Source organism: Euprymna scolopes, chromosome 26, assembly GCF_053919585.1.
Source record: "Euprymna scolopes isolate OS-2025 chromosome 26, ASM5391958v1, whole genome shotgun sequence".
In the NCBI taxonomy this organism is placed as follows: domain Eukaryota; kingdom Metazoa; phylum Mollusca; class Cephalopoda; order Sepiida; family Sepiolidae; genus Euprymna; species Euprymna scolopes.
In genome coordinates this window covers 80525439-80538122 of record NC_136507.1, presented here as the reverse complement: position 1 = coordinate 80538122, position 12684 = coordinate 80525439, and the positions used below count along the sequence as shown (strand labels likewise).

The following is a 12684-nucleotide window of genomic DNA, read 5'->3' as shown; positions in this document are numbered from 1 at the left end:
TTCCCTCCGGACTACAACTTGGATGTCTTCAAGTCTAATGTTAACAAATTCCTAATGAACCGCCCCCTTAAGTAAACACTTCATCAAATCTCCTCACTAACGTAATGTACTTGCAATAACCCTTATCCCTGAGTGGCTTCCGGGCCTTGATAAGTGGTGATCTCTGTGTAGTAAAAAAAACAAAAAAAAAAAAAACAATAAATAACTCCCAATATAAACTATTTTATGAATATCATTGAATAGATAGATAGACAGATAGATCGATAATAACTAATTTTTAACAATGTTAATTATCTACCATTTTTATAATACGCGCACATTTTCAATAATGATTATGTTCGTTTTTGCAATTCCCTACAAACCTAGTCGAGAATCAATACGTAAAAAACATTTGCTGCTGCTTTCGGTCGAGCATCGGATAAAGTGATAATCAGTTCTAAGTGAAACTCATGGTAGAGGTTCCTGGAAAGCCTTCTACTCCAATAATTTCTCCCCCTTGTTTGTTTTCTGCACTGGCATGCAAAAATGCTGTATAATCAGGTGGGAGATATATATTATAAAACGTGTGATATGTTGTCTGTGAATATGTGTCTGCTTGTGATCATCTAGGCTGTATATTTTAACATTTTATATTTTATCTGTATATTCATGTACGTGTAAATGCGTGTATGTATTTTACGACTCGGCAACGCCGAGCAGCCTGCTAGTTTGTTATATATTTGTTTTATATAATGGGGCTCTAAAAAAATGTTGTGTAATGTATATGTGAATATAACGAACGTACTTGTTGAATAGTTGGGTTTTATATTTTATCTGTATATTCATGTACATGTAAATGCGTGTATGTATATACATCGTATCATTTAATTGATCGTCTAGTGTGTATATTTTAACATTTATGCAACAGTTCTAACAGGAAACGATTGACGTGGACGTATCGAAACAGTTGTAGACAAACAGTTCTTTTTAACATGTGTAAATAACACAACACATACCTGAATTATTTACGAACATTTATTTTCATGATCTGGTCAGCATTTTTAGAGATTATAGTTCTTACATCTTGGCTATCCGAAGTGATGCCGCTCCCACGTCACCTTTGTCGTCTGTTCACTCTGGTGGTCAAACTTCAACTGTCGACTCTAAACTTCTCGACCTCTGACTTCAGTTCCGTTACATCACTAATTAAGACACGTCGCCTTAACATGACCATTCCGTCACGTATACCTGTTAAAGGTTATTTTTTTATATAGATATATTTTTTACATGGTAGTCACCACTTATCAAGGTCCGGAAGCCACTCGGGGATAAGGGTTATTGTGTGTACAGTAATCAATGGGATAGTATCGTAGTAATCATTAGTATTGGAGATTTGATAAAGTGTCTTAATTAGGTGGGGGCGGTTCATCAGGAATTTGTTTATGTTGGGCTTGAAAACATCCCAGTTGTAGTCAGGTGGGAAACAGGCAAACGGAAAAGCGTTCCACAGGCATGCACTTCTAAGAAAGAAGCTTTGTTCATGGAATCTACGTTTTGATTTAGGCACAGATAAAGAATGGGGAAAATTATTGACTGGTTTCAGCTAGATGGGTGTTTATTGTGAAAGATTGGCGATGGAGGGCAGAGATTGGAGCTCAGACGAGCACTGGCCATGGAAGTAACGATAAAACAAAGACAGGCTCGCAACGTCTCTTCTGTGGGAGAGAGGTTGCAGGGAAGAGAAAAGGGCATCCCCCACTAAACCACGAAGTCTATTTTGTATTCTGTCAAGGTAGGATAGGCTGTTTTTAGCAGCTCCTGCCCATATGCGGCAGCAGTACTCCATCCTTGGGCGTACTTGACTTTAATCTAGCTAAATTATATAATCATCCCAACTTAAGTCTATTGCTCAACTTAATTCTATAAACAGTTAATAACTCCCTATATAAAGTATTTTAAGCATATCCTTGAATAGATAGATTGACCGATCGATAATGATTAGCTAACTTTTAAGTGTTAATTAGCCAACAAAAACAGATAAACCCCTACATAGTATCCTCATAGATATGTTCTCAAATAGTTACCCCTTAGGCCCAAGTGATACTCTGCCTTGTTTGGAATAAAAAAAAAAATGAATTAAATAACCGGAAGATTGATGATTAAATCCTCGATATTATTGATAAAATTACTTAGGACTTCTACACTTTCATAAATAATCAATTGTAAAAGACGCATATGAAGAAGGTCGAAGGTTACATCGACGAAAACATCTGAATAATATCTCGAATAAGAATAGGAGTCCGAATAATGTAAATTATCATGCTTCATCTGAAAATTACCCAAACCATAAAGCCATGGGAGGCTAAAAGAATCCAGCAAAAAAAAAGGCAAAGAGTTTAAACCGTTAAAATGTAAAAGGGAAAATATTAATATTCGATGATTAAATGTCACAGTAGAATTTTTATTTAACTGTATTGTTCCTCAATGTTATTTATTTTCTAACGACATTCATGGCGGCCGTCTCTTTTCAATATAACGGACGTTAATGCCTCCATTCAGTCTCAAGAGACAATGGATACTCTCTGTAATTGTGAGGCAAGGGTTGCGCAGTCCTCAACCACACCTCTCCTGAATCGGCACTGTTTGAGTCCAGTGGCAAGGAGAAGTCCAGGACGACTGAAAACAATGCGAAACGGATAGCACATACAGCACCTAAAATTCTCAAATGGTCACCCATTTAAGTACTGAACCGGCTCAATGTTGCTTAACTTCAGTGATTTAACGTAAACCGGTGCGACTTCTAAAACATCCGATATTCAGATCGACCGTTTCTTTTCATAACTGATTTTTTATAAAACATTCGAAGTAAGTGACTTCGTATTAGGATTCTTCGGACGATTGTTCTCATCTTGGGTGTTTTCGCAACATTTCTTCAGGTGTACCTTGTCAAACTTTGCAATCTGCATGGAATTCTGAACGGAAGGAAGGGGTAGCATGATCTCAAAGTCCTAAATAATTCGCAATTCTGTTTTGAGTGTCGCCCTACTGAGGATTTGAACCTTCAACCTCTAGAAGCGTATAACTTTACAACTGAATTTTACCAAGCATATTATCTTTTTTTTTCTTTTTCTAGATATACCATCTTACTACTAATCTTTATACAGGATGGCTCAGAAATAGTGACCTATTTTAAAATTAAAGTTAAAATAGGTCACTACTTCTGGGCCACCCTATATATCACAATTACTAATATATAATTTTTTTTTCTGTAAAATATCCGATATTTATGTAAAATGCAATCTAGCATAAAGTCTTACATTTTACCAATATTTTTTCGTCTTTCAGGTGAAGATCGCTGGTTATGCACTCTGCTTCTCCAGAGGGGCTACAGGGTGGAATATTGTGCTGCTGCGGATGCGATGACATTTGCCCCAGAGCGGTTTGATGAATTCTTCAACCAAAGACGTCGCTGGATACCGTCCACCCTTGCCAACACCATTGAGATCCTCTCCAACTGGAGACTCTTCATTCAGAACAACGATAACATATCTTTACTATATATCGCCTATCAGGCGCTTCTTTTGGTCATCTCCTTTGTATCGCCGGGGACCATCTTTCTCCTCATTGTTGGTGCCATAAACAAAGCCTACCCATCCATCACCCTGGGTACTTCCTTCTTTCTCAATCTGGTGCCACTTCTTGTCATGATCCTTATGTGCAAATACGCTTCGACCGAAAAACAGGTATGTAATAGCCGCGAACGCCATTTTTTTTTTTTTCTCTTGGGCCGTGTGATCTGCATGGACAGGTGCTTGTAAGGCAAACCTGAAGCAAAATTGCTATTCCACCACTTATGTTGTCAGGTATACAAGAACACAAAAATAGATCTAGAAGAATAACAATTCACGATTGGATAAGGTCCAAGAAGCAGTCCTTACTCTAATAGGTCCCACTTTGTCAACTAAGCTCCAACCCCTGTCCCATCACCGCAGTTGCATCTCTGTGCCTGTTTTACAAGTATTTTAATGGAATGTACATTGAACTCATTGCACCTGTGTCCGCTCGGCATACACCTCTCTGACGAACCCGTTTAGCAACAAAATCCCACCCCTTCATTGTTGAGGTCCCTAAATGTCTGAAAGCTTTCTACTTTAATAGTTTCTTGCTTCGAGTAGCTAAACTTTGGAATTCCCTTCCTGCTCCACTGACTGTACTGATATGCAAAAGTTTAAATGTAACGTAAACCAACATCTTGTTAATCTTTCCTGGACATAGTCCCAATTAGTATCCCTTGCATTCAAGTGGCGATGTGCCATTTTAGAAGTGAACAAGAGTAAAAAAAAAAGATAAATAAATAAAAAATTAAAAAAATAAGATAAAATAAAAAAATAAAATAATAAATAAATAAAAATAAATAAAAATTTAAAAAAAACTATTACAGTTCAGAATTTTGAAATGAGGATTGATTATTCATATCATTTGGATTCTCCAGACTACTGTTCTCATCTTGAGTGTGATTTTCACAACGTTTCGGTAGATGTAACCTCCGACCTACTTCAGGTGCATCTTTCTGTTGAACTCGAAAACTGCGCCCAATTTTGAACCCACAAGAACTTGTGGCTGAGTGGAAAGAGTGCTTGGTAAAATTCAGTTGTAAAAGTTATTCTTCTGGCATTTGAGAGTTAAGTCCTCAGTGCGAGCGACGCGCAAACTGCCATTGTGAATTACTTGGGACTTCTACCCAATCATGGCTGAAGGAGCAAGAATATTTGGATTGAATAAAGTGTTCTGTTCGGAATTTGGTACAGATTTCAGAGTTCGACAAGATACGATTGAAGAAGGTCGGAGATTACATCGACTGAAACGTTCTGCAAACACCACTCAAGATGAGTACAGTAGTCAAAATAATCCAAGATAGCAATAGTCCGAAAAATCCGAATTCTAATGAAAAACTCATCATCTTTTTTTTTTCAACCCAAACAAGGCTATTTGGGATCATGTCTATAGGGGACTGTTGGGAGATGAGCAGCGAGATGTCTGTTCGCATTACATTTAAGCTCTACGTTAGTACACCCATGGAAGTATAAAACAAGGAAGGAGTTCCAAAGTGTAGCAATCCGAGGAAAGAAACTATTTGAGTAGAAGGCTTTGCTGCATTTAGGGACCTCAACGATGATGGGGGTGGAATTTTGCTGCTTGTCCAGTTGGTCAAGACTCTGTACGTCGAGTGGGCACAAGTGTTACGCGTTTATCAGAGCGCATTCCATTAAAGTACTTGTAAAACAGGCATAAGGATGTAATTTTGAGATGATGGGACAGAGGTTTGAATTTGGCAGATAGTATGGCACCTACTAGATTAGACTTTTTTTTACTTTGTTTAAGAGTGAGAGATTAGTGGTAGATGTGGCAACAATACATCATACCTGAGCGAATACTGGCGTTAGTGATTTTTTATGAATGTTTGAAGAGGAATTTACAGGTTGTCTTGGTAAGATGAAAGACATTTTTTTTTATCGTTTATATTGAGGCATTTCTATTTTTGTCTCCATCAAAACGGCTCCTTTTAGAGAACTGGATTTCTCCACATAAAGAACGCACACTTGTATCTAACTCTGCTTTTGTGGGGATTGGCAATTAAATAGGTACTTAACAATCCGCTTTCCGGCTAGGATGAAAGTAAAATTCATCCTTTGATTGTATTTTTTTTTTTACCTCCGTAGAAAACTAGCAAGAAGCTCGACATTACGCGGCTGTAATATACGCTTTAATCTAATTCATACAGATTACGTATTTATTATTATAGATGCAATTTGTGTATCGATTATTATTTTGAACCTAACATATAGAAGTGAGAATAAAACTAATATATATGACTTAGGTGTATCAGCTAGAATTGAAAATCTACAACTCTCCACTTTCATTCTTTAGCCTTTGAGCCATGCCCATACGCGCGTGCGTATATATATATTCACCTGTCATCCCGTTTTTTAAAAGATGAAATCGCCCGATCGTTGAAGACAAGATGCAAGAAAGCAACCAAGGTCTACAGAGTTTTATAATTATACAGACGAATAATTCAAAGAACAATATTTGTTCTGTTGTTGGTCAGGAGAGAAATTCGGCGCTTCTATAACATACAAACGAAAGAAATATTGAATTTCAAGGGAAACAAATGGTACCTACATAATTATCAGGTCTCAAATAGTAACATATCCAAAAGTCACAATAAATACTACCTACGTAATCGTCAGGTCTCAAATATCACGATAAACGACCTTAGACTAATCTTGCAACGAGGGTAGATAGCATGATTTATTTTTCCACATATAAAAATTGCTTCATATCATTAAAGTGTAATACGCAGTCAGTTAGAACAGTCCACCTTTTGTACAAGCCTATATGACATGTATGCGTATTATAGACTAGTGGCGGATACACTTGACCAGATGTAGCAACATTACTTCATGTATGAGCGAATAGTTCATAGTGTGTAGAACAGCCTACCTTTTGTGCAGCGTCTGTATCACATGTATGTATCTTTCTTTTTTTTTTATACATACTTTCGTCTTATTTTCCATATTGGTCAGGTTCCTAATGTAATTTTGTGGGAACTTTTTGGAGATTTGCAAACCTATACATTTTTATAAAAGGTTTTTGTCTCCGGAATCAAAAAATCAACGTTTTCATTTGCCCAGATGCGTATATGGCGGCCATATTGGATTTACAAAATGGCCGCCGTAAGATGTACGTTTTGTAATATCCCTGCTTCTAAATGTGCTGGAACACTGATTTTTAACCGCTATACCTACATTTTCAGGGCCAAGAAAACCAATGGGGGTGGTTATAAAATTTTCTCAGCTGTGTATATGACGGCCATATTTGAATTTATAAAATGGCCGCTGTAAAATGTACGTTTTATAATATCTTGGCCTCTAAATAAGCTGGAACACTGATTTTTAACTGCTAAACCTATATTTTCAGGGTCATAGAAGCAAATGGTGGTAGTTATAAAGCAACAACATTTTTAACATTAACCTTTAGATGCATAACTGGGTTCAAACTGATGTGTTGTTTTTCTTCGAGGTAGCAAAACTGATGAAGAACCCTTTCTACAAAAGGTGAGTCTGCTTCAGCTGATAAATCTTATTGATGTAGAAACAAAAAAACAAAGCATACATTGGGATGGATGATATTGAAAATTGGGTCTGAAGTTTTTGAAAGTCATGTACCTGTATTCTGCAAAGAATGGCTGAAAAAATGATCCTTACTTATTTGCCGCACCTGAAGTCTGTTCGACCGAACATAAGGAAACCAACTGTCCTCTACTCCCGAGATGCGTGTGAAGAGGACATGATTAATACCTCAATGACAACTGGTAAGGAGGAAGAAAACGGCATGAAGATAATCTACAAAGCAGCACAGGTGATAAGGAAAAGCATTGCAACCTTCAAAGAGCCCAAGGAAAGAAATGTCATGCAGGTATCTAGTGACAGTGACGATGTTCCAGCTGAATTATACACCGTAATCCGTTGGATAATGGTTGGGCCTGCTGAAAAGCTGGAAACCGTAAAGAGAATCAAAGATGTTGACCAAGCAACACTGATGGTGCGCCAGTAAACAGGTAAGCAATGAATTAGCATTCAAGTCACCCATGCACGAGGGAACTCTCAGATTCTGGGACTGGCACTAACTGTCCACCATGGCACATGCAACAAGAAACTGTTGAATCTTCTCAATACTCATGACTACGCTATTTCACATCACCGTGTCCTTCTCATGGAAACTCCTCTGGCAAATGCTTTTGTAGAAAACACCAGAGCATACCAAAGCCTCTATGTACCACCATTCCTGAAGAAGAGAACCTTTGAGTTTTTTTGCAGTAGATAACACAGATTTTTTCAGAGGACACTCCGGATGGGAAGGGAACCACCCACGGAACCATCACGACAATGTACCAGAAAGTTGATCCTTCTAAAGAACCTTTGCAGAACCTTTGATCATAGGTGATGCAAAGAGTATATCAGTCACACCCTGTCATGCAGACGCCTACCAAGAGGTCAGAACAGTTTGCTATCGGCCAGGGAATCTCAGGATCATATCAGTTGACACAGCCTGGATGAGTTGTTGCATCTGCTTTATCCAGAATGAAACCTTGAGAAACCTCCAGCAAGATTCCAGGCTGAGCAGGATACAACTCATTGCTGTCTGAAAGCCTTTCTTTCACACAGGTTGGAGCTTTGCCACTACTCCCTGAGGTGGCACACAAGTGGTCAACTTTGCTAACTGTGATCGTACAAGCAAATCAGCTGAGGAAGTTGGCAGTTGGGGAAGATCACTCCACAGTCATTACCTTTGACATGGCTCTATATGAGAAGGTGGTGCAGCTCCTAGATGCCAAACCTGACTTGAAACAAATGATTGTTCCCAGACTGGATGAACTGCATGTCATAATAGCTGCCCTCAGTACTTGGTGCCTCCATGGAGAACTGAGCCAGCTGTCCTTTGCAATGGACCGCATCAATTCTAAGCAACTCTAGCCAAGATTCATCGCAGATATTCATGACTTGAGGACCAATCACCCTCAGACATAGGAGGAATTACAAGCAGGCAATATATATATCAGTTACGCAAAGTGTCATTCCCTTTGAGTCTGTTGGGGCAGATCATGCATGTGTACACCTGGCATCATAGACATCTCCAACAATGCCAATGCCAGACAGATTTTTTCTGCCCACACCAGAACTTTCATGTTTGTCAAAATGTGAACACCTGAACAATCTGACATCTGCTGATCAGCCAAGCCAGAAGATGGCACTGGTGGATGGCATAGTGGGTGTGCAGAAACCAAGCAAGAAACCATCGACTCTAGTGAGTCAAGGATCTGAGTGGCTGCTTCAATGGCAGACTGATGTAACTAACACGAGATTATGATGAAATCATCCTCGTTTTTGACACATACAGAGCAGATTCTCTGAAGGGTACAACCAGAGATAAACAAAGAAAAGATTCTGTTCAGTATCAAGCCAGAGATGACACTAACATCAAACATTCCAATAAGGAGGTTCCTCTCCCATGATAAGACGAAGGCTGATCTGACTATCTTGCTGCCCAAACTCTAGAATACAATAGATCTGCTTCTGGATACATTAAGAGCAACAAAGACCTAGTCTTTGAACTAAATAACCATGACGAACCAGACACGCTGCTGATCCACCAGGCTATGCTGGCTTCACAGCGAAACTCACCTGATGCACAGTTAGTATTTTTCTCCTCAGATACGGACGTTTTAGTACTAATCACAGCAAATTATGACCTACTGCTGAAAAACACTGCCATTTCTATGGCCTCTGGTGTTATACAAATTGAACCACTGTGGCGAGCTCTAGGTAAAGAAAGAGCAAAGGCTTTGCCAGCCTTCCATCCATTCATTGGGGCCGACAACACAGAGAGGTTCTCCCGTATATGCAAGACAACCTGGTTGCAGATCTACCTCGATGCAGATGTTGTCAACGCTCTACAAATGCTTATGGATGGAGCAATGAAGCAGAAGTGACAGAGAGAATGCTGTCAACACTGGAGTCCTTTGTATGTGCAGCTTACTTGCCAAAAGGGATCAACATAAAACAATTCCTGAAATGCGATGGCATCTGTTCTGCAAGCATAGGGCAGAAAGTGACAGGCTCCCTCCAACACCTGGAGCTCTAAAGCAGCATATTTTAAGAGTCCATGTCCAAGCAAGGGTATGGGTACAATCAGTCATTGCTCTGCAGATTTCAGAACTGGATTCCCTGGAAATGGGTAGTTTAAACTATTGGATGGCATCCTGAAACAAATGACCACAGAGGTCCTCCCAGCCCCTAAGGCAATCCTTGAGATAGTCACATGCAAATGTATAGTTGACTGTTCTGGCAGATGTTCCTGCAGGTCTAAAGACTTAGCCTGTACTGACATGTGTCAATGCAGCAATCAGTGCAAAAACTATGAAGATTCCCAAGCTGCTGTTATGTATGAAAGTGATGATGATGATTATGCATAGACTATGATCAAAATTTTCATTATGTTTAAGATGGTTGCACAAACATTCAAATTTTACAGTTAAAAGGCATTTCAATAAAAATAACTCTGATTTAGTATCTAATTGTCAAGGTTAATTTTTTTTTTTTTTTTTTTTTACCGATATGGTGGATTATGTGTTTCAAAGGGGGGGGTTTACAAAAGATGAACTGATAACTTTGACCATTGACTTCCTTGACACTGAAAATGTAGATTTAGCCGTTAAAATCAGTGTTCCAGCCTATTTAGAGGCTGAGATATTAAAAACATACATCTTACGGCAGCCATTTTGTAAATTCCAATATGGCTGCCATATACACATCTGGGAAAATTTTATAACTATCACCATTGGATTCCTGGACCCTGAAAATGTAGGTTTAGCGGTTTAAATTGTTGTTCCAGCTTATTTAGAAGCCGAGATATTACAAAAAGTACATCTTACGGCTGCCATTTTGTAAATCCAATATGGCCGCCATATATGCATCTGGGCAAATGCAAACATTGATTTTTCTGATTCCTGAGACAAAAACTTTTCCAAAATTGTATAGGTTTGCAAATCTCCAAAAAGTTCCCACAAAAGTTAAAATTGTGCCATTAGGAACCTGACTATTATGTATTTTTTGTGGTTTTCATCGTCTTGGTAGTTTTTGGTCCCCCCCAACAAAAGGAGGGTGGTTCTGTAAATTCACCCTTGTCCATTCGTCTGTCCTCACTTTTCTCAATAACAACGCCTTGGAATTTTTTTTTTTTAAATTTTGCACAAACACTAAACATGATATCGGTAAAAATGTAACAGAACAGATTTTCCGGGAAAACTCGAATTGTCCCCCTAGGGGGTGCCTTTCGGGTTAAAATGGCTTTTGTGTTTATCAAAAAAAAAAAAAATGATGCTTTAGATTTTTCTAAAACTTTCTGAAAACTTGTAACTGATTTCTATATAATTTTATTTGTCTATACGTCGTGGTAACTTGGATGTGCCCCAGAGGCTCTTTCATGGCTAATAAAACCACTCCATTTTTGAGACTATTTTACCATATTTTTCCAAAATGTTCTGTGTATGTCTATTTAGCAGTTTTGCATGGTGCTGAACTCAAATTTAAATATGTTAAGGCCCTGGGGACTTTTGGGGCTGAATGGTGGGGTGGGGGGGGGCAAATGATAGACTTAGTCATTATTTTTTTTATTTTTTATTTTTTTTTTATTTTTTTTTTGTGGTGCAGAACTCAAATTTGCATATGTTAGGGCCTAAAACCGTTTGTTCATTTTCACTAGGATTTGACGTTCCCTGGGGACTTCTGGGGCTAAATGGGGAGGGGGGGGCAAATGGTGAACTTAGTCATTTTTTTTATGCCTCGTTCACTGTGTACTCGCGGGGGACCATGCGTGCTTCATTTGTTTGTACATACTTTCGTTCGTCTTATTTTCTATATATTTTTGTGGTTTTCATCGTCTTAGTAGTCTTTTTTTTATATTTTGGAGCAACCATCACAATTTGCACAAGCCAAATGTTAGAGATCCAAACAATGTTTCTAGTTAAATGTTTTTCTATATACTCCTTGTTTTAAATGTTTTTCTATATACTCCTTGTTTTAAATGTTTTTCTATATACTCCTTGTTTTAAATGTTTTTCTATATACTCCTTGTTTTAAATGTTTTTCTATATACTCCTTGTTTTAAATGTTTTTCTATATACTCCTTGTTTTAAATGTTTTTCTATATACTCCTTGTTTTAAATGTTTTTCTATATACTCCTTGTTTTAAATGTTTTTCTATATACTCCTTGTTTTAAATGTTTTTCTATATACTCCTTGTTTTAAATGTTTTTCTATATACTCCTTGTTTTTCCTAATTATTACAGCTGAATTTCGCCTGTGTCCTGTCTATGGTCTACGTGGTGGTAATGATGGCAGTTTTGGCCGGTCTCTGTCTGGAGATCAGTGAATCTCTTTGCTCAACAACATCGGTGTTTGCTGCTCTTGTCTTTGGCGTGTTTGCACTCTCGGCCCTCTTCCACCCACAAGAGTTTTCGGCCGTCCTCGGGGTTTTCTTTTACTTGCTTGCCGTTCCTTGTACCTCCGTTATTTTGCTAATTTACGCCATGGGTAATCTTCACATTGTATCCTGGGGGACGCGAGAGAACATCCAACCACAACCGGAACTGATAACGCAGCAGGAAGACGAGGATCCAAACCAAACGACTGCTGGCCCCACTGTTGGTATCTCCTTTTTAGGTAGATCACCGCACAGAAATACTGTCTTACAACGTCTGGCAAGGTTTGTATCTCTTTCTCTATGTACATATAAAAGCACTTTGTGTCTGCGTTCATTCCCTATAGACTCCAAAACAGCTGGGTCGATTTAAAAAAAAAGAAAAAAAAAGCTTCATGAATGTTTAATTATCCAAAGAGCGTTCTTAAATAGGTTTTGTATCGTAATACCTCCAATAAGTATCAAAAGTCGATAATCGAAAAATCCTATTCAAGAAGGAACAGTCTAATTTTTTACCAAAGTTAACACTTTTATACAGCCTAGCATCTCAAATGCATTTGAGAAATTTTATCACCACACAAGTAGGTTGACCTTCCATACAAAATCAACAGTAGGTTCTTAGGTAGGACAGGGGCGCATTTATGATGAATGTTTCTGTTTAGA

At 38.3% G+C, this 12684-nt stretch overlaps 1 protein-coding gene across 1 annotated transcript in view; it reads left to right on the top strand.

Moving 5' to 3' along the window:
* Nucleotides 1–12684, top strand: part of LOC145248217 (chitin synthase chs-2-like) — an 81291-nt gene that overhangs the window by 49419 nt on the left and 19188 nt on the right. The window contains exons 11-12 of the mRNA XM_080110083.1: nucleotides 3325–3722; nucleotides 11891–12306. Of these exons, the coding sequence (XP_079966209.1) occupies nucleotides 3325–3722; nucleotides 11891–12306 (814 nt within the window). The remainder of the gene's footprint in view (nucleotides 1–3324; nucleotides 3723–11890; nucleotides 12307–12684) is intronic.